Source organism: Anser anser (genome assembly GCF_964211835.1).
Source record: "Anser anser genome assembly, chromosome: 2".
NCBI classification, from domain to species: Eukaryota; Metazoa; Chordata; class Aves; order Anseriformes; family Anatidae; genus Anser; species Anser anser.
This window is the reverse complement of record NC_139721.1, coordinates 125,468,233-125,490,134: the sequence shown is the minus strand read 5'-3', so window position 1 is coordinate 125,490,134 and position 21,902 is coordinate 125,468,233. Positions and strand designations below refer to the sequence as shown.

Below are 21,902 nucleotides of genomic sequence, written 5' to 3'. Positions count from 1 at the left end.
CTTGAATGGTTCTTATTCTGCATATTGCATTTAAGCACATAATATAAGTTTATTCTTTTCCTTTGCTAGTGTTACTTAAAAAAACCACAAAGGTGTAGCACAGATTAGTCACATCTGAGAAACTCCAGCACATCAGTTTGCCAGTCATAGTAATCTGAATCAAGTTCTGTGTAAAGCCCCAACTTAAAAAAAAAAGGCAGGACAAAGATTTGCCAAAGCTTGCTCAGATAAAGAGGGGATCCTTGAACTCCTTAGCAGGAGCCAAGCAAAATGCATTAGCTTGCACTCCCAGTATGTAGGGCCAAGGGGAAAACAAACAGAAAGCTAGACTCACTTTTTGGCCCTGTGCCCTTTCCACACCGTAAAATGACTAAGGCAGCATGGAAGAAATGTTCTCTGTACCGTGCTGAACTGTACAGGCCAGCTTGCTTGTATCCTTGTGTCCCAAGGCCTTTGCTTTAATAGAACAGGAGTAAACACAATGCTTCTTTTTGGGTGCCTGCATGATGTCCAGTGATTTGCCTTCCATAACCTGAAGGTTTGACAGCTTCCATATTGTCGAGGAATGCACTGAAAGTGATGCTGCGCAACAGGGAGAACGAGGTGCAGCTTTGTACTTAACATGATCTAGATTTCCACACTGCGTGCAGTAGGAATAAAAATAGTCATTAGTGAGATGAAGTATAAATTTTACACCCCTGTTGTCAGTTGCTTAACTGATCTTTCCAGAAACTTGGCAAAAGAAGTGTACTGCAGCTATGCATATATTATACTTAATGGTGGCCATTAAGCCTGCAGTCACAAGATTCAGTCTGCCTTTTGCTGCTAAATTTGTACCGCAGCCTCACAGATTTTGTAATAGTTACTGACAAGGTACAAAATAATAGTCCTGTGAAACTGTGACCCTGATTAGTAATGGGGTAGCTGCACCCCCCTCTTTAACTTCATTGGTCCCAGTGGATTTATACCAACAATAAATTTGGTTCGCTCTTTGAAGATGAAAAGTGCTATAACATACACTTTATTAAAACTGCTATAAAGACTTGTTATTTTTGCTCATATACCTGCTGAGTGATGGTTTCCAGAAGTCTAACAGCACCCCCTCCCCACCCCCCCACAAATACACTTTACTTTCTGGCTTGGAGCACTTCTCTTTAAAATTGTAGGCCACTTTTCCAGCTCTTGATGTACAGCTTCTTGTATACTTCAGGGCTATAGATCAGCCTTTCTATAACCCAGACAGCTGTGCTGAACTGCATCTTTACCATAACTTAGAAGTGATAGAGCATTTTAATAGGTGGAGATGATCCAGGAGCCCAGGTTCAGAGTCAGATGCTGATCTTGACTCTGTCCAGATTGTAGGCTGGTGAATTTGGGTTCAGATGTGACAATGCCAAATTCTCACAGTCTTTGATCCCAATCAGAAGTCTCCCTTTCACTTACGATATCTACTCCACCATGACAACTTTCTTTACACTGTAGAAATACTTAAAAAAAAAAAAAAACCCTGCAGGGCTTTCTTTTAAAAAAGAATTTCTGCTTAAAAAAATTGTCCTTTGGTACAGGTCTCAGTCACTGGGTGAAGTATCAAAACTCACACAAGTTTACTCCTTTGAGGTTTCAAAGGACAGAAACATTACCGCTAGCAAAGCACAGCCCAGGTTTCTACTACCTGGTTGCAAGCATACCACGACATAAGTCTATGATCACCAGGCTCCTCAAAACCATCAGTCAGTCCAGATAAGTGCCTTTAAAAGGGGTATTCCTCTTCTAAAATAGTCTGCTTAGCATTTTTAAGCTCCACTGTATAAATGCCAATAGCATTACTTCTGAGCAGTACTTAAGGACTTCAAAAAAGGCCTTGTTCAGATTATTAACTACAAACTTCTGAACTTTTCCTCCTCCCTATTTAACAGCTCTATCATTTGTTTCAGTTTCTGCGAGCATGAACCAGCCAACTAGCATCTCAGACTACAGATGCTAACCATCTTTAAAGTGTCCTGTTTGTACCTAGAGTGCCTCTCTCCTAAATAGAAAATACGCACACCAAGACTTCACATGAAAAGGAAAAGAGTTGGTGAAAAATATCTGGATTGTCTTGCGCTACATGCAACTATTAAATAAGTGAAACCAGCTTATACATCAGCCACAAGCACTGAAAATGAACTGGAATAGTCAACCACATATCTCATTTTGAACATGCTTTGAGCTGCACAACACAGAATCTGATGAACATTACTTTTCCAAGCATTTGACAGTCAAGAATCCCTGCCTCAATGACAATTCAACCTGAGCAATATTTGCACATGTCTTAAAAGATCATTTCATGTCTGCTAATGAAGTGTCTTGCTTGTGATCAAAGCAATAAGAACTGTTCAGGTCTATTCTTTTTGGTTTTCTTCTGGCAGTTAAATGACCACAGCCTGGTCATGCCACTACACCTGCCCCTTTCCTAAGATGCCAAGAAGTCAGAATTGTCACCACAACAAGTTCTCTCTCTGAAACTTCTATTTCTTACAAATAGATTTCCAAAACCCCCACTCCTGCCTAAGAGTTTCTGTTAAGGATAGAAAAAAGTTCATAAAACCACACAGAAAACTCCTCCAAAGTGTAGGCATACAGAGGTTTTTTTGGTAGCAAGTGTCTCTTGCCGCTCCATGCATCACTTCCTTCAAAGGCTATACTTGGAAGAGGATGCTCTTTTCCCTTCACCCAGAGGGGTTCCTTTGGAAAGACAAACTTGCATAAGAAATGTGTTAATTTAACACATATCCTAGCTGTCGCACCGCTTCCTTCTATCCTGTTATACTTTTTAATGGTTTGCCAACGTGAAGATATTTTCATTACACAGTAAACAAAGGAACAAAGGGATCTGATGTCCCTCTGCAGATTTAAAAAAATAAAAAGTTGTTAGGTCCTATTTTAGGATAGGAGAAAATAGCTGATCCAAAACAAACCAGGACTCAGTGACTGCCACGACATGAAAGTAGGTCTGCTTCTGCCAAAGATTTTGCTTTGAATTGCTTCAGCCATTATCAAGCAACTTTCCAAAGCATCAGCATTAACCTTCTGCCAAAAAATATATATTGATGGTGAGATTTACAAGTACATACATATTAAAGCCATATACTAAATTCAGCTACACAGAAGTCAACTCTGGACTGCTAGAGTGATGAAGATACAAGATTCTTAATCTCTTCCAGTTAAAAGAAAACAAACAAACACAAAAAGAAAGGAAGCATCTCCAGTAGCTGCTTCACCCCTGTCTTTAGTTTCCTTGCTAAACTGAACAGGTCAAACAGGCCAGCAAAGTAAGAGCAGTTTGATTCAGGGCTTCATCCAGTTGGGTCTCGAAGACCTCCAAGGATGGAGACAGCAAACCACCCTGGGCAGCCCCTTCCCATGCTGAAATGCCCTTATAGTGAAAAGGGTTTTCTTCTTTATATCTACAAATATAATTATTTTATGTTTATATTATTATATATACAAACTAGTTCTATACACATACACACATTTTCTTTATTTCTTTTTAAATTCAATCCTGCTCTTAAACATAGGCCACACACAGCTCCCACAGATATCAGTGGTAGTGCGTGTGTGTATCTTTGGGCTAAACCTAGCTTATCTAGAACATCTTAGGCATACAGCCCAGATTCACTTTTTAATAATACAGTGCCTTTGAAGTCCATCCACTCTACATGAACACTGATGTAAAGAAAAGCACAGGGTTTATTTTGGATTCTTAAACAAAGATTTCAAGGTCTACATCACTATACAACGCTTCAAGTCTTACAGACTATCTATCCCATCACGAGCTGCACTTAAATGGAGAAGGGAAAACAAATAAATAAATAGCACCCAGGCCTTTAATACTGAAAAGTAACTTTCACATACACAGCTGAATTGCTTCATAACTTCAGTATTAATTCTTATGAATATAATGTATTTTAAAACTCAGTTTCTAAAAAGAAAACAAAAAAAATACAAGCAACAGGCTAGCAAAAAAACAATATTCTCCATGTTCTGCTTTCTATATGTTTCTAAATAACACAAGTCCTTGCTAGAAGATATGGAGGGAAGTCATAGGCCCAACATGCACGTGTCCAATATCAATATAACTTATTTCTATTTTCTCTGTATTTTCCTCACATTAAAAATTAAAGCACAGAAAAATACCTTCTACTATAGCCTTACCTCATACATCCATCATACATTTATTGCAGCTCTTCCCTTGCAGCAACATTCCAAAACCAGCCCTCTGTGCTCTCCATTTATGCTCACCTGCTGCCCAAGTGCAGTTCATTAAGCTGTACACCTGCAGTGACTTAACTTGGGCTTTACTCAGCTTTTAACTCAGCCCAGAACCAGCAAAAGCATTTACTCTGCATGCTGTCATTAAATATTGTCTTCTCCTCAGGGTTTTCACACCTATGATACTCTCTGCTAATTTCCTTAACTCATCAAACTCCTAATATTCAGTAGGTAGCTGAAAAACAGCTATTTACTCTACCAAATACACACAAATGTGTAACAATTTATTTAATTAAAAAAAAAAAAAAGTAAAAGATACTTTCCAGCTTAGGTGATGTGGGTGACAATTGCACTAAAACAGGTGCAATCAGTTGCATAACTGCAAATCATTTGATACTTCAGTGTGTCAGAAGGAGGTGAAAGGACTATTTAAAGCTTTTTCTTTTTCACATAGCCTAAACACCATTTTAACTAAAAATACCTGTTATGGGGACAGCCTCTCCATATGAATATCGTGACTTTTAAATTCTGTCTGCATTTAAAGCTTGTGGGAAGCATACGCTGTTTATGATCTTCCATATATACAGAAAAAAATAGAGTAGGTCTGAAGTTAGGGCTGCACACCAGGGAAAGAGCATGTAGTGAGGAAAAAGGCTTTTCTCTCTATTCCTGTAGTATCTCCCAAATCTCTAGAGATGCTCTGCTCACGAGTGGCTTCGTGGCCTGTTCTGTAGAAAAAAAGTGCATTTCCAACCACAGATGAGATGCTTAAGTTTCCCAGGGGGAGCTCATGGTGGAGATTGCCTTCCTGTGACCCTGAACCTTTAGGGCTGAAGTTATCCCTGATGTAACTTGACTGACATTGCTAATGTTATGTGAGCGATCCAATTCCCTTACCTCATTTGTTTTACTTTTAAAACCAAGGATGCAGGGCCAGCCACTCCAAAAGAGTAAACCACCTTATTTCCATTTATACCTGTACAGATACAACAGTTTAGAGCCAGCTAAAAACCTGCCCCATAGCCACTAACGTTGGGTAAGATCTCATGGTCAACATGGGATGATTTTCAAGTGAAGGAATGTTGACACTAACATAGTCCCAACCAGTTTAGAGCTGGACTCAGGTTATCTTGGGTTGGTTTACTGGGGGTTGAAGGTGTACAGAACCCTCTCCAGCTTAAGGGTATATATAAACAGCAGCTGAGTACAACAGGCAGGAGGTTGTGATGGCATCGCCCACAGTGCTTGGGATGTATCATTTCTAGGTGGGCTAATGATGATCAGAAGTCTCAAGCCTCCAGTGATCACCCCTCGCAGATAGCTGGTAACTCTCTGAGGTTGTGTTAGAGGTGAGCTTTCACTCAGGGAGTACCGACTATTGATCCATACAGTCCTGTAAGCTATTCTTTCTGATTTAACCAGCGGCTGCGGTGCAGTAAATCCAGAAGCTGTCACTCCCGTGATAGGTTCCCTTACCTTTCCATCAAGGGCTGCTGACCTTCATGTCCACACAACTGCTTTTGCAAGGCAGTGCAGAGGTCAATGGCTTCCATGCTCTGTTTTGCATTGGTCACATGATTTATGAGCAGAAATCCTGTAAAAATGAAATTTCAGCTGCATTTCCTTCACTGACAGGTTAGCAAACATCTTATAAATCACATCGCTAGTGCCAAAATCCCTGCCAGTGATCAAACAGATTTTATCAAGCTTTGATAGCCTCTAAAACCAAGTTCCATAATATCCTGTTCAAATTCATTATTAACTTGCTATTGGAAAATGTCATTGAACTAACAATATTCATTATAATGCCAAATACTCAAAGTACCTGAAATACCTGCAAATAAGATAATCTAAAAATATGCATTTATTATTGTATCCTGGAAAGAACAGGCAAAGTAATTTGATTATAAAACCCCCACAAATCCTGTGCACCAAGTAATCAGTCACATTTTATACACTGACTTTCTTCACATCTGTGCAAATAAAGCTATTGTTAAAATGCATGAAGCACTGCGGCACATAATACACACAGCCATGAAACCATGAGTGCTGTTACTTGTTGAGTCTTTAAATGGAAGGTGGCACATCTGCTTTTGGCATAGAAGCGTAAATCAATCCAAGATGTTTATTAAAGAGTAAATAACAACCTGTCCACGTGCTCTTTCTTCCATCCAGCCTTGGTTTTGTTCTTTGTTATTTTCCTGGCAGTTAAACACAGGCTCTGCACATTGAAAGTATGCGTTGTTTCTTCACGTACGGATAACATAACATGTCCTGTAACATTTAGCAAGTATGTGATGGGGAACAGTTTGGACAAAACTGCAAGACAAAAATGAGGTGGGGAGGAAAGGGTAAGTACAAACAGATACACCACAGTGACTGAAAGGCTTATTACTCTGGATACTCCTAATATATTTGAAATGAATACCAAGACCTAGATTTGATTTCGTGTCCTAGCTCTCATCAATTAGTGAGCAAAATTTGCAACAGTGAAGGATGGTGAATGTTTTCTTCCTTACCAGTCAGAGGCACAAGCAAGCATTAGAGAATGGAGGAGTCGATATGACTTGACCTAGTATTTAAGGTTTCTTTACCTTCTACAACAGGGTCTGCCTGAGCAGGACTGGTTAGAAGCCTGTCTTTCACCATTTGCATGGGTTGCCCAGCAGGACAAACAACATGGTATTGGCACTGGTCGATATTGGCACTGGTCAATACTGGCGCTGGAGGCTGGCCCTTTCAGGAGCAGCTGCTGATCTATTTGGCACAGCTTGTAACGTGTTTCTCTCCGGCTGCCCCTAGGTCTACTGTACGAACAGCAGTCCGAGGACAGCAACGTCTTTTGTGGACAGTCTGTTCTGTGGGCTACCTGTGTGAAGCAGCTCTTAGAGAGTGGAAGTGGTGAAGACAGCTCTACCCAGGCTTTGACACACTGTCTTCTTGACATGGACTTCATTACTGCTGGGCGGGGAGCTGATAAGCAAGCGATGCTGTTCTTCAAGTGCAATTCAGAAAAAGACGTACCCTCCCAAACACTAAAAAGCTCACACATTGGAAAGTCAATCTCTCTTCTGTATGCTGGCAGTGGGAAACCACAGGACTCTCCTGGCTCATTTTTAAGAGGTGAGACATACTTCTTGGCAGATGATGGTTTAGGAAGGCTCGTCTTGCAGCATTAGGGCTGGCTGAGGGAAACCTTCAAAGGAGAAGTCCATGCTGGACAGGGAGTAAGGTCTGCTGGAACAGTGCCATGTGGTATTTTATGCTTTTATAAATATAATTTACTAGACTAGTCTCCAAACATCTTATTTCTGCAATTGTTTGCAGTTGTTCATTTCTTCTTCATTAAAATTGTAAGGATATATTCAAAGGTAAGATTCCATATGCATATATTTCAATAATAACATTACTGATCAGCTCTGTCCCAAAAGTAGCAAATATTTCTGTAAATTTGTTAATTGGATTTCATCTATAGCTGAAACCTAGTTGCATGAGAGATCCAGGTGGATTTGTTCAGCAACACAGAACACGCAAAGACAGAATTTATACAGCAGTTACCACTGCAGGCTAGAATTATCTTGATCAGAGTTGTTAAAGCATCCTGTTTTAATATTTTAGTCAGGGAAAAAAAATATTAATTAAATCAAAATACTTGGGTAGATCAGAAAAGAAGAAGGAAAAAACAAAACACAATACTACTTTCTCCTATTTAGTCCACACAAAATCTTCCTTAATTTCTCCTTTTCTTCCATATGCCTGGTATTAGGACTCCATGTAACCAAACATTTTGCAAGTCACTGGTGCCAGATTTTGCAGAATATCTCGGACAGGTCTCTTCATTTCCATTTCATTTTGTCTTTCTATGTCTGACACATATTGTTATTTAAATGAATGCTTTTGAACTCAGATTTTTTTAATGCAAATGTGTACTGCTTCCCTATTGAATTGAAAACATCAACACTTTTTTTTTTCCCTATGAAAAGAAGGATAAAGAGCAATATTCTCAAGACAGAAGGTGGGTCGGGATGTTACTTTTCTGTGAATTTAAGCTAAAAAGGGAAGGCATGCACAATGGTGAAGTATCAAAATATTGGCTAAATCTTCCTTCTACCCAGGATATAGCAGTATTACATCATTTTAACAACAGCTGAGGTAGGGAAGGTGCCAAGGCAGGGCAGACTGGTCTTTCTTGTTCAAGGCATTCTGTATAAGACAGGGGAGTACACACAAGTGCCAGATGCTACGTGCCTCCAGCAACTGTAAGGTGCTCTCTCCAGTCCCTCCTTTTGAAACCAATTTAGTTGAAAAGTTGGTGTCCCGTCCTTTTTAGCTTTAAGCAAAGAGGCTATAGGGAGGTAATGGGCAAGAAGGAAAGAAAGAATGAATGCCTGGCTCCCTTTAGAGTGTACTGCATTTATGTCTTCAGGTTTTTCTTTTACCTATAATGTCTAGAAATTTACTTTTTAACAAAAGGTGAATGTGGAAGTTCTCCAGTAGTCACATGCCTCCTAGAATTGGAGGTTGGAGCTTTTTGATCATCAAATGCTACAGAATATTGGGGGGGGGGGGGGGGGTGAACATATCCCAAGTCCCCAGCATCAAAAAGGTTGGTAACACCTGAGTGTCTTCTATATTTGATCTCTGCCAGACCAAGAGGCATGTGATGCTGAAGCATGTGGACTGTCTCACCCTTTTCCCATTGGACAATCATCCGTCTCGCAGCAAAAAAATGCCACAGTCAGTGCCCACTAGCACCCTTGCCAGCAGCATTAGCAAACAGACCTCAGAGACTGAGCTCCCCTTTTACTCACAAAAGTTGTTCTCTTTCAGCGTCAATAGTCGTTGTTCCAGCCCAGGCTTTCTACATGTTATTCCTGGACTATTGAAAACTTGAAGTGCTGCTCCCCGTGCAACACCAAATTTATGGATGAGGAGACAACTTCAGTCTGCCAGGTGATAATTTGGCATCCTTATGTCAGTGTTAAAATCCTTACAGCTGTAAATATTTATTGCAGATGAAATATACTCATATACTCCAGCTAGCACATTACCATATGAATAAATCTAACACTAAATAAATCATGCGCACTCCATCTTTTATTCAGTTTATGAAATTCTTGCTTCTCACTCTGAGCATTCTTAGCTTAATAAGGTTACTCAGAAGTCGGGTGATTCGTGGTATGCCTTGACTTGTTTTATAACACAGCATTTTGCTTCTTATATTTCTCCTCTGACAGCTTTTGCAAAGTTTTGATTTGATAGGACAAGAACAGTGAGGGCATTAGGACCAAGAGAAAGACGCACACATTGCTCTGTATTATGTCTGGCAAAGTGCTTCCTGACTGAGTGCTGTAGTTATGTGTGAAACAAAGTCAGGGACTGACTAGTTCTCTCATCTGTTGATCACAGTGAACTTGAAGCCTCAGAACGGGGGAAAGCTGTCAGATCTGCTTTCAGAGATAAGGCACATCAGACCAGGCAGCAACGGGAAACTTTGAAGAAGCAGGAAATACTCTGCAAGGAAGCTATAAGAAATGGATTTTCTTTTTAATTAGAATTTAGAAGGGAAAAAATCAAAACTTTAGCTACTTTTTTCATCAGCTAAACATGCTCTTTCCTAACTAAGCTGGGACTGTATAATAACGGATCTACTTTATCTCGCTGGATCCATGCTGCCTTTTACTACAGTAAGTGCAATATTAATAGGCATTTTTCTATTTTGTCTGTAAATAGAGAGGAGAGCATGAAACGGCATCAGTGAAATGTGAGGGGAACAGAAAATCCTCTTGGCAGATAGTGAAAACCAGTGCTTTGCTGCAACCCGAGGACTGGAATCTGAGCGATATCCAAGTGGTATTTAACATGACCATCTGTATCATTTTGTCACCAACAGTATGTTCTTGAGGAAGAAATGCAGATATGGATCACGTAAGCTGCAGTTTCTCTTGTTGCTGCTGATGCTGGGCTTTTTGCTACTGATGGTTACAACGCTGAATCCACCACCCAGCAACCAGAGCAAGGACGGGACTTTCCAGCCGGTGGAGTTCAACCCCCGGGAAGGGTATCAGATGGACTTTGCGGAGCCCCAGGAGATGCTGGACACCCAGGAGGAGAGCCAGCAGTACTACCCCTTGGACGGGCTGTCGCCGTTCATCTCCCTGCGCGAGGACGAGTTGATCGCGGCCGTCGTGTCGCCCGCCGGGCGAAGGAACCACAGCAAGGCCAGGAAGGGCTATCGCGTGGTGAAGCAGCAGAGCAGGCGGCCGGAGGCGAAGGAGGGGGACCCGGAGTCCCAGCTCGTACCCCTTCCTCTGCAGGACGGGCAGGGGGCTGCTGCGGGGCAGCGGCCGCTCGGCCTGGAAACCCACGGCTTTAACGAAGCGCTCAGCGAGCGGCTGTCTCTGCGCAGGGAGCTGCCTGAGGTACGACACCCGTTGTAAGTAAAACAGCCTATTTGATCTCGGGGAGAAAACCCGCACCTTCCCCTGACGCTGTCCCAAACCCCCGTGAACCTCTCCTCCCTTAAACCCTACGTCTCCCTAACCAAACTGTCCCCCCGCTTTGGGGCAACGCTTCAGGTGCCGCGGGAGCCGGGAGAGGCGAAAATCTGACGGGGGGGCAAAAATGGGGGGCGCCGGGGGCAGGGTGCGTGTGGGGGGGGGGGGGGTTGCGGCTTTCTGGGGGCGCCAGGTCGGAAGGGGGAGGACGGGCTCCGGGCGATGTTTGCCGTTATAGGGCCCCGTTATCCGGTCCCCGTTATCGGGTCCCGTCACTCGGTCCCCGTCCCCTCACGGCGCCGCGGGCGGGCGGGCGGGCGGCAGCGCCGCCTGCTGGTGGCCCAGGGGGCTCCGGCCGCGGCAGGTGCCGGCAGGTCCTGAGGGGAGAGCGGGGGGCACGGCCCGGCCCCGCTGAGGAGAGGCGAAGGGCAGCGCCGTGAGGGAGCGCTGGGAGCAGAGGGGAGCGAGTGGCCACCCCGCCGCCTCGTCCCCGCTTGGGTTTGTGCCCCCGCTGCTGAAGGTGGTGGTGTTTGTGCTTGCTGCGCTAGGCAGGGCGTTGCCAGCAGGTCAGGGGAGGCGATCCTGCCCCCCCCTCCCAGCAGTGCTGGAGCCCTGTGTCCGGTTCTGCCCCCCAGGACATAGACATACCCAACAAAGGGCCACCAAGGGGATGAAGGGGCTGGAGCTCCTCTCCCATGAGGAAAGGCTGAGAGAGCTGGGACTGCTCAGCCAGGGGAAGAGGAGGTTCGGGGGGGACCTTATCAACATCTAACAAGTGCAAAGAAGAGCCAGGTTCTTTTTGGTGGTGCCCAGGGCTGGGACAATCAGAAATGGGAGCAAACTTGAATACAGGAGGTTCTGGCTGAACATAGGGAATGCATCTTTGCAGTGCAGGTGGCAGAGCACTGGCACAGGTTTGTGGGGTCCCCCCCTTGGAGATCTTCTGAAGCCACCTGGACATGGTCCTGGGCAAGCTGCTGTAGGTGTCCCTGCTTGAGCAGGGGTTTGGGCCGGCCGAGCTCCAACCTCAACCACTCCGTCATCCTGTGAAAGGAAACTCCCGGGAGGGAGGCAGGAAGGTGCAGATCAGGGTGTCTGACCGGCCTTGCCAAACTGCACCATAACGAGCAGCAGCCACGCTGCAAGGCCACATCAAAGAAGCTTTGCATCTGAAGTCCTACATGTTGCATTTGAAATGCTGTGTGTTGTGTTTGAAGCTCCACATACTGCATTTGAAGCTTCATGTGTTGCATTTGAAGCCTCATGCATTGCATTTGAAGCCCCACGTGTTGTGTTTGAAGCCCCACGTACTGTGTTTAGAGCCTGGAGACTTGTGAACCAGTTATTCTTGCAGCCCAGGAGGAGCAGTTCATCCTACTTTAAAAGGGGCTGAGGAGTATCTATGCTCCCCTGCCCACTGGAGAAGGAATAAGATGCAGGTGGCTATCTTTCTTTCTTGCCTTCTGTAACAAAAGCGATTGCAGCTTTCCCCTAGGACACAATGGAAAGATGTGCCAGAAAACATTTTAAGACAGAATTTATATAATCATTTTTCTAGCAGTCATTTTCCCATGTCTAAAACCAGATGGTGGTGCTAAATTACGAGCACAGTCTTAAGGAAAGAGAAATGAAAGACAGGGACTGTTTTCTACATTCACTGACTAGATTCAGTGTTAATTTGAATAATTCCATTGAATAATGATATGCTAATATTATTTCAGTTATTTTTCACCATGCTTCACTGGCAGCTCTTTGAACTATGTAATGTTCAAAGGAGGAATGATGACCCTGTTTTACTGCCTGTGATGTAAGCCAAAAAACAGTTTTATTTTGGCAGCTGAAGGGCCGTCCAACAAGAGGCGGTTTTAGCTAATATTAATCTCAACTCAGATTTAAGCCATGCTCTCAGAGCTCTTGGATGAGTTTTCCTGTCTGACTAGTGACAGCCTAAGGACCTATCAACACCACAGCTTATAGAAGCCCAGATTGAAACCACAGATCTGAACATCTGAGGCTTTGCAGTTGTTCAGATCTAAATCCAGATCATAAACCTGCAGCAGAGGTCCACCTCTAAGCCAGTCCTGTCCTTCATGGCACAGCACGCAAACCACAATGATATTTGTTGGACATAATTTACTCTGGGGGCCTATCACAGCTGTGTCAGTCCTGTTTCATACTGATGTAAAAGGAGAGTGAAACAGTAATGAATCAGAATGGATATTACCCTATTCTGCTTGAATCGTGTTGCTTGTAATAATGTTTATTATTGTTTATCGGAGAGAAACTAACCAGTTGGAGAAATTTCAGCAGGTTAGCTCCACAGACTCAGTTTCTCTCATTTCACTTAAAATGGCAAACCCTTCAGACCAGATGCTGTGCCTACCAATTGCGAAGCACTTCTGGATACTGTAAAATAAGGCTGGCCAGGCTTCACACTTACATACTGCCTTTTTACTTTTAAACCAGAGTGCAAGATGTAACGTAAATGCCATAAGATATACTTAGCCGCTGTTCCTTAGAAATTCACACAAAAAGGTCTGTAGTGCTTTGCATTGGAGCACTGAGCAGCATAACTACAGTTTCTTTTTATACGAAGAGTACAGAGCTCTGATGGAAGTAAACCAGAGCCTGCTGGCTGTGCTTTGCCTTGACAGCCCTGGATCCAACCTCCCCAGCTGGCAAGCGATACCTCAGACCTCTCTCACCAGACCGCAGCTTCTAACGTAGCCCGCACCTCCTTGCATGCCTTTCCAGGTGAATGTTTTATGCTACCTTTCAGAAAGTAGATGCATAAAACTGCATCTCTTCCAGCATTCTTACTGATCCTGCAGTAAAACACACCTCGGTGGATAAATCAGGTGCCTGGTTTAGTCCCATTCCTTCGAGTAACTGTTCTGACACAGCTAGGGTCTCCCGGTGAACAAGCCTCATAACTTGTCTTGTGCTACAGAGTTTTTCTCCCACACCAAAATTCATCCTCTAAGGTACTTTCATCCCTCACGGTGCTATCAGTTTGTCCTGCTGCCATTGACACCCTCCGGGGACTGTGGACCTGAAGTAAGCCTGTCAATGTATCTTCTTTGAATTCTGCCTGAAAAAAAAAAGGTCCATTTTCCTCTCTTGGCCTTGAGCGTCAAACCATACGTATGCGGGCAAATGCAAACACACAAGTATCTAAAAAGGTTTTGAGTTTTGTTACAAATGCGCAGCTTCCACTTGAGTGCAGCTGGGAGCTGAATCTCAATGAGATATTTTCCTGCAGGTGAGTGGGAGTCCTCACTGGCAGAGCCTGTGCCCTGTCAGAATTGCTCTCCCGTTCCCTGATGCATGTGACAATTCCTTATTTTTCACAAATTGGTTTCAATCACTACGCCTTATATCAGTCACAGCCCCGACTTTCTGAAATGTCAATTTATGACAGACAGCCTGTGGACCTGCTCCAAATTACAGGGAAGGCATTGCTGTACACCAGTACCCTTTCTCGTTTTTCCGAAGATTAGATACCCACATTGCAAGCCTTTGCCAATCTCCATGGCAACTAGATACTCGCCACCTAGGCTACATATTCAAGTACAGTTATTTTCAATTATTTTCCAATTAAGATTCCACAACAGCCTTATTTTCTTGCTATAACCACAATACTAGCAACACAGCGTTGCAGTATGATGATGGAAAGCACAGGTGGTTATAGCTGTATTGTGTATTCCTGTTTGGAAGCTGCCTGTTAGTGAAAGGACAGCATCAGACCTTCGCTTTTCTTAATTATCTCCAGATTATTCTGCCTGAAAAGACAAATACTGCCAAGTCACGAGAGCATCCTTTTCTCCATCCTGCTGAAAAGTAGACAAAGTCTCCCATGTGCAATAATGAAACAACAGCATTGTTGATTATAGACGATTAGTAACACAAGAAGAAAATACATTAGTTACAATGTAAAAATCATCAGGAAAAACGTTTCTCTCCATAAAGAAGATATTAGTGTAAAATATTATAAGTATTGTGGCATTTTAAAATCTATATTCCCAGAAGTGTATCTGTAGTATTCATTTATTTGTATTTGTTATTAAATCATTCAGCCTGTGGATTCTATTAAATGATAAGCAGCTTTGTGTCTGGGTGGCGTCTAGCATGATAGGGCCTCAGCCCGTGAACTAAAGCGCTAAGTAAAATGGCAATAAACATAGCAATTATTAAAATGATATCCCTTACATGAGCTTCTGCTGCAGCTGAGCTAGCTGAGCAGCTAATTGTTTAATAAGCACTGTAAATCTATATGGTGATTTGCTTGGCAATACGAGAACGCTGAAATAACAATGGGCCAGATTCGTGCGATGGGTTTTCATGAACTGACACCAGGGACAAAGCTGGATCAGCAAACAACCTTGGAACCAAAATCACATACCACCATCTCGTTCACTTTTTGTCATGTTGGCGTTTGATGTTTTGATGTGATGGGTGCAATCCTGGCACCAGGGAAGGCTGGGGAGCCATGGGCCCCAGCTGGCGCTCTGCAGCCTCTCCAGAAATGCCACACCGTGCCCCTTGCAGCCAGGTTTCTTGCAGTAGACTGTAGCAGTACCTGGATTGTAAAGGAAATAGCAGAAAAAGGCATAGGGATAATCCCCCCATCTGGGAGCCTCTTTCATCAGCGACCCATTTTTGTCAGAAAGAGCAAGGTGTACAGGCTCTATAGTCTGTATATAGGATATACTTTCTGATTTGTATCTGTATTTGTTTTCATTACCTATGTAGGGGTCCATTTCTTTCGTGTACCGGCATGAGATGTTGGCTTCATTCACTATGCTCCTGGTCAGGCAGGCCACAGACACACTTATCTGTTGTGCAGATGAGTTTTTTTAATTGTTAGCCTCCGAGGTACTGCATTTCAACTTGCTCTTTTCTCTGTTATAGGAGAAATATGGAAGGGTTGTGGGGGGAGGCTGACTGATCTGCTTTATCTCCCTCTTTGCTTTGCTGTAGTTGTCTTCAGTTTCTCTTTCTTTGCCTCAGCCAGAACACAAGAACCCCAGAATACAACAAAATATTCCTATATTTGTATTTCAATTATTGTAATGTCATTCTCATATTTTTACTTTGTGTTCCAGTCTTGGGACACTTTAGTACTTCCTTTTCTTCCTGAGCCGAGCTCTTGAATTTCTTTCCATCCCTGAAGATCAAGGTATAGCCTGTAACTCCGGTCTGAGATAGAAGTAGCCAGTTGTACCCGTGTTACTAGTGTCTCCCTCATTTGATCCCATGCAGGTGCCTGCAGCAAGAATATGACTCCAGCCTGCCTACTGCCAGTGTCATCATCTGTTTCCATGATGAAGCCTGGTCGACTCTGCTGAGAACGGTGCACAGCATTATGGACACAGCCCCGAAGACCTCCCTCAAGGATATCATCCTAGTAGACGACCTGAGCCAGCAAGGTAGCCCACACTTCTTTGTATGAGAGCACTGCTTTCCAAAGCTGCAGGGAGGAAACTGTCCTCCTCCAAGAACTGCATGAAGAGAGGAGAAGGCAAATGGGACCTGCAGGAAGAGAGTTAAGCAAAGCCATGAGTTGACTGCCAGGTTTCGCTCTCCCATCCCCAGAATTCAGCTTAGCCTTTCAACTTTGAAATGTTTCTTTTTTTCTTTCATTTTTTTTTTCCCTATCACTTCCAATCACTCTGAGCTTTCTTACTTTAAAATAAGTTCACAGTATGCAAATCTTCCCACTGGACCAGATCTGCTGTAATAATTTCCAGACGTGGACTTTGGCTGAAGCATGGAGTGGAAAACTCCACATTGCTAAAGTAATCCCAAGTGCTTTGGGAAGCCAAACACCTGTAGTATCTCACTCTGATCTGTGCCTTTTATGAGATGATGAGAGTATCCACCTTTTGGTGAAAACAGGAGAGGAGGATATTAAGTTTCCCAGAGGAATAGCTTCACACCTAGTGAATCTCAATTTCCATTAGTCTCTACTTCTCTTTGACATTACGCTGCTGTGGGAGTGTTTGGAACACGGCCTGCTTGGCCATATAAAAAAAATGCCCCCCAAACATTTTACCAGCAAACATTTGACATCTCCTACTATCTGTTGCTTCCCTGTAAGAGCTTGTATCAAAGCTAAAATGACCCTTCTGTTTATGACAGGGCCCCTGAAGTCAGCCCTGAGCGAATACATTTCAAAGCTGGACGGTGTGAAACTGATCCGGAGCAACAAGAGGCTTGGAGTCATCCGAGGTCGGATGCTGGGAGCTGCACGAGCAACTGGGGACGTGCTCGTCTTCATGGATTCGCACTGCGAGTGTCAGAAGGGCTGGCTGGAACCCCTCCTCGCCCGGCTGTCCAGCAACCGGTAAATACAGAACCATGGGATCCATAAGATCACGGAATGGTCTGGAATGGGTTGGAGGGGACCCTTAAAAATTGTCTTGTCCAACACCATTGTCCTCATTACTTCTCAGCTCTCTGCATTTGCTAATTCCTGTTGAAAAAGGTGTACTTGGAAAGACTTGGATTTTTTTTTCCAACCTTGCTTGGTTACCTTCTTCCTGCTGGTCACATTGCTTTTATTTTCTACTTTAACACCACATACATCACCATGGTATGTGGGAAGCAGGGTAGGTCACGCAGCTGATGACCCTCATTTTACACCCAGAGTCACTAAACTGGCAGAGTTTGCATCTAGCCACTGTTAGAGCTATGAGAAGGCTTCCTGGTGGTCTGAATTAAAAAGGCTACAGTCTCAAGCCATTTGCAAATTGAGAAATGTCCACCAGAGAAACTACTGCAACACTCCATTATTATTTTTGCTTTTTAGTTGTCTCAGTCATGAAGCCAAGGATAAAATGGGAGTGTTTCCTTAAAGTACTTTGTCCTCCTGAGCCTGCTCGGTTACATGCCAATCTCACCTGCACCATCTCTGTTCCACAGAAAGATAAGACTTTACAGGCAGCCTCGACAGCTCTAGTTGACCTCATATACTTTCACTGACACCAAACTCACAGAAAAAGATACAGATTCGTATTTTCTGAGTGTTTCAGATTTAGGTAGGTACTTGGGCCTCCTCTCTAACATACAGCTGAGCTCATCTGTGTAGTCCCCAAGTCCTTCAAAGAGATTAAATCACTGAAAATATTTCTAGAATTACATAGAAGTAAATCCTTTATTAAAGGGACTTTTCTGAAAGAAACGTTTGTACATTAACTTGTCTATCATTACCCATAAGCCACTTGAGAAAAAATGAATAATTGCTTGAGGGGGTAAAAGAAAAGTACATCTTTAAAAGTCTTACCAGACCACTAAAGAGTAGTAATAAAGACCTTCAAAGGCCGTTCCCAGGCACTGGAACAAACTGCTTTTATGGCTGATTATGTTTGCTCATAAGAGAATTAATTTGAGCTTTTAGAAATGATTACATCATTCATATGAAAACATGAAAAATACTACAAGCTAGTGGAATGCAGCCCTGGGATGTCATGACTCTTCTTTTCTAAACGATTCTCATTGGAAAAGCAGATTCTTTTTTGTCTGCTGACTTAATGGATGGCTTATTAAAAATATGCAGATTTTTCTGCCTTGAGCTCTAGCCAATTGTTGATGTTTGTGCAAAACTCCTGTTTGTATCAGTCGGTCAGTCCTTATTTAAGGTTATATTGCTGAAATCACAAGAGCTGCAAAAAGCCTTAAAGCAGAGCTATAAAGTATTACTTCGGGAGAATTGCAATGGCGTAAGAGAAGCTGGGACCCTGAGGTCTCCAAGTGTAGTGATTCACTGTCAAGAATTCTCCCTGCCAAGGGGATGCCAAACCACCGAGCTTACCAGAGCTCTGAGATTTCTGTAACACCTGCACTAGGGGGTGAGGAAGAAGGATTCCTTTTCCTTGTAAGGCCCATATGCTCATTCGTTCCTCTATGAGGGAGAATTTAACACTGAATTAGCTAATGGCTAATTGGACTAATGGGGAAAAGGTGGAAGGACTTTTGGATAATAGTATGGGCTAAATCATCCCTTTCTGTTTGCTGTACCAGGCATTGTGTCTGCTGCTGGAAGTTCTGTCACCCTAGTGTGGGGAACCTGTTCCACTCTCCAGTGCACAAACAGGAACGCTCAAAGGCATCTGGCAATCAGTTTCCCTCACTGTCCCTGCTTCCCTAACTGAAAAATGGTGATAATAACACTGACTTGATAAGGAGGTTAATTCATTATTTTTCCTAAATTGCTTGCAATGCTTGCGTGGAGATCACTATGGAAATGTAAAGCATTAGCATAGGCAACTTGGCTTCATTTAGCAGTTGAGGAGCTGTTAAACTGAATCATGTCCACTCCCTAAGACTGCCCAAATGAGGAAAGCACAGTGAAAAAAAGTTTACAGTGAGTAGTGAAATACCCCCCATTCCTCTTCTTAATGTACCAATCAAGCTACTACCTGCGCTCTTGTGCTGCAGAGACAGGATGGGAAAACACTTAATCATGTAGAGCGAGTGAATTGTTAGCTGGCAAGGACAAATGCAGCCTTTCCAAATCTCAGTCCTTTGCCAGAGTTTAAGGGAGCTGGGAGAGAGATTTTAGCTTTGAAAACTGTGAACAAGCCCAATTTTGAGATGCCTTAGCAAGTCTACCACTATTGGTATGACGTTAGTGATGCACAGAGATCCTTGGGCAAACTGAGACCCCACTGCGGGTTGAACATACTCACCAAAGGGGAGATATTGCCAGTTTTGAGCAGCCTGTAGTAGTAAGAGCCATGAGAAACATGAGAAATATTATCCCAATTTTACAGGTACAGACATATTTGTCAGACATTTGACTGCTCTGGGTGAGTGCATTTCATCTCCCTGCATGAGGGTTTTATTCATTAACCCAATCAAAATTGTTTTCTCAAGAAGTATTAAGTCTTTCTAGAATCATTACATGTGCATTTATGGACACCTTGCCTGGGACCTGCTCTTTGAACCATGCCTAACAAATTGACTGGGATGCTGTGCATCAGCTTAGTGTATCACCTGAGAACGGTTCAGTGGTTTGTTAAGCATCCCCTGACATTTCGATTATCCAAGGATGAATACCACAGTCACCTGGACAACATTAGAAAACTAGATGAGACGCCCCACAGATCATTTCATTTGACAACTGTTTATGTTCCAGCCTAATTCCAGGTGAGTAGCATGGTGCGTAGGAATGCAGCTGTGCAATTATTACAATCATCTTTTGAGGCTTTTGCCTTTTCCAGGAGACAACTGCTATTCAGTCCAGGGGCAGTGAAAGGCAGGGGGAGCATATAGTGAACTGAAAAGCATATAGTGCCTGAAAAGGTTGTTGCTTTAACTTAAAAATAGTGACCATCATGCTGAAGCGTACGGTTCCTTTCTTGCAGCAGGGTGATTTAAATAAAATAAAAAAGGTTCAAATTGTGGTTCCTGAGAATACTGCATGGAAGCAAAATAAGGCTTGATTATATTCTTGAAAAGGAATTCCAGCTCTAAAAGAGGCATGGGCACCATAATGATGCAGGGGGAGATGGCTTGCAAAGGGGTAGCTTGCCCTCAGGACCTTTCCCCTGCTCCTCATCACCAAGGCTATTTCCCTCTGTGCTGGTGCACTCCCTATACCACAGCTCAAATATTACATTAGCAAACTGGAGCCTTTAATATTATTAAAAGAAGCCTCTTTGGTTTCTAAAATACAAAGTGCCTCTACTTAGCTCCACAATTCTAGGTCACTAGATGCTGTTAAACAGAATAAGAAATGAGCATAGCAATGGAAAGCTATCTCATCAGCTCAGGAGTCAAGCAGAGCCTCTGCAGATACAGGAATAGATACAGAGTTCTGTTCAAAACATTTGTGAGTGGTGCTGGTTTTATGGCAGTGCACAAGGGAGAAGGGAAGTATCTTGCACTGAACACTTCCATCCTCTTTTTTTGCCCAGCTATCCACTTCTCTGTGGCCCACACCCCAGCTTTTCAAGCTATCACATCCATAAGCCATCTGGTTTCTGCCTTCTTACGGGCTTAGGGAAGCATGATGTTCTCCATCCAGAGGACACGCAACCCCTTCACGCATGTCAGCATGCATTTCCATGCTGCCTTCCTTGTTTTGAAAACCTTCTATATACTTCACATATAGCAGCCTGCTCCCTGGGACTTCTCTTTTTGCCTGATCTTTTTATAGCCTGATCCATTTGTCGATAACACTAATTTCAAATTCAGTAAGATAAAGTTCTGCACTTACACGGTATGTTATCTGAAGATATGTTATCTGTTTACAATCTTTCACAGTTGATCAGTATCAGCAGGTGACCTATTTTAAAGATGAAAAGAAACTGGAAGAGAATCTAAAGCCAAAAGCAATCATTATTGGCAAAAGTAGGAGCAATGAAGATTTAGAGATTTAGGCATGATTCACAGCACAGTGCCCTGACTGCCCGATATTAAAAGGTACTGGCAGCTCCTACAGATTTTGGAACCTCACATACAGATTTGAATATTTTAACATAAAAAGCAGGTTTAAATATATATATATATATTTTAATAAAGCATTCTCTTAGGACTCTGCCTAGCTGAGATTTGAATTACGTGCTTAGTGCTTAGCATGTAGGTAGTGCATCAGTTCAAGGATATTGTCCTTATCTTTCAGTCAGCCAGAAGTTGGTCTGCAAGGCAATACGTAAGTAATCCTGTATCCCACAGCTTTACCATTCCTGATCACTACATTTTCTCTTTTTATTAATCCCACTAAATTTCAAGTGTTTAGAATTACTTTTTTTCCCTGAAGACTTCAGCAAGCAATGTGATTTCAGTGAAAATGAAGTGTGCCGTGGAACAAGCTTGTGTTCTCAATTACTTGCTGAAGTTTTGACTATGTGCAGAGCCAGACAATTCCGGCTGCCTGGATTTCTGAGCTATCTTATTTTTGCAGGGAATGATCCACTCTGAAACTGGCTGAGGAAAACATAGTATTTTCATGTTTGTTTTTGTTGTTCCCCCTTATTTAAAGAAGGATTTAAACAGATTAAAATCTGTTCCCTTCCCAGAAAAAAAAAAAAAAAGATAAATCGATAAAAAACACTTTCAAAATATCATATCTAAAACTTCAAAACAGATGTGTTAATTAACTCTTCTTCTCATGTTACTTATTCTAAAAACAGAAAAGAACATAATGTC

General features: G+C 42.8%; 2 protein-coding genes and 1 long non-coding RNA gene across 7 annotated transcripts in view; 1 reads left to right on the top strand and 2 right to left on the bottom strand.

Moving 5' to 3' along the window:
- The window catches only part of LOC310894689, a 55,100-nt gene extending 50,784 nt beyond the window's left edge, over nt 1-4,316 (bottom strand). Inside the window, exon 1 of one of the 2 annotated variants that reach the window (XR_014580091.1) lies at nt 4,195-4,316. This is a non-coding gene — a long non-coding RNA (uncharacterized lncRNA). The remainder of the gene's footprint in view (nt 1-4,194) is intronic. The other variant, XR_014580092.1, reaches the window with a different exon arrangement.
- Nucleotides 4,317-9,030: 4,714 nt separating this feature from the next.
- GALNT15 (polypeptide N-acetylgalactosaminyltransferase 15) overlaps nt 9,031-21,902 on the top strand; it is a 28,085-nt gene continuing 15,213 nt past the window's right edge. For 2 of the 4 annotated variants that reach the window (XM_083825122.1, XM_083825121.1), the window contains exons 1-4: nt 9,034-9,204; nt 10,145-10,687; nt 16,011-16,177; nt 16,890-17,094. In XM_083825122.1, the coding sequence (XP_083681248.1) occupies nt 9,179-9,204; nt 10,145-10,687; nt 16,011-16,177; nt 16,890-17,094 (941 nt within the window). In that variant the 5' untranslated portion in view covers nt 9,034-9,178. Of the gene's footprint in view, nt 9,205-9,518; nt 9,939-10,144; nt 10,688-16,010; nt 16,178-16,889; nt 17,095-21,902 lie in introns of those variants that run through there. The other 2 variants (XR_014580089.1, XM_083825123.1) reach the window with 2 other exon arrangements.
- The window catches only part of DPH3 (diphthamide biosynthesis 3), a 39,153-nt gene continuing 31,860 nt past the window's right edge, over nt 14,610-21,902 (bottom strand). The window contains exons 6-7 of the transcript XR_014580090.1: nt 20,971-21,039; nt 14,610-16,280 (exon numbers count right to left, since the gene is read on the bottom strand). The gene's annotated coding sequence lies outside the window, so the exon portion shown is untranslated. The remainder of the gene's footprint in view (nt 16,281-20,970; nt 21,040-21,902) is intronic.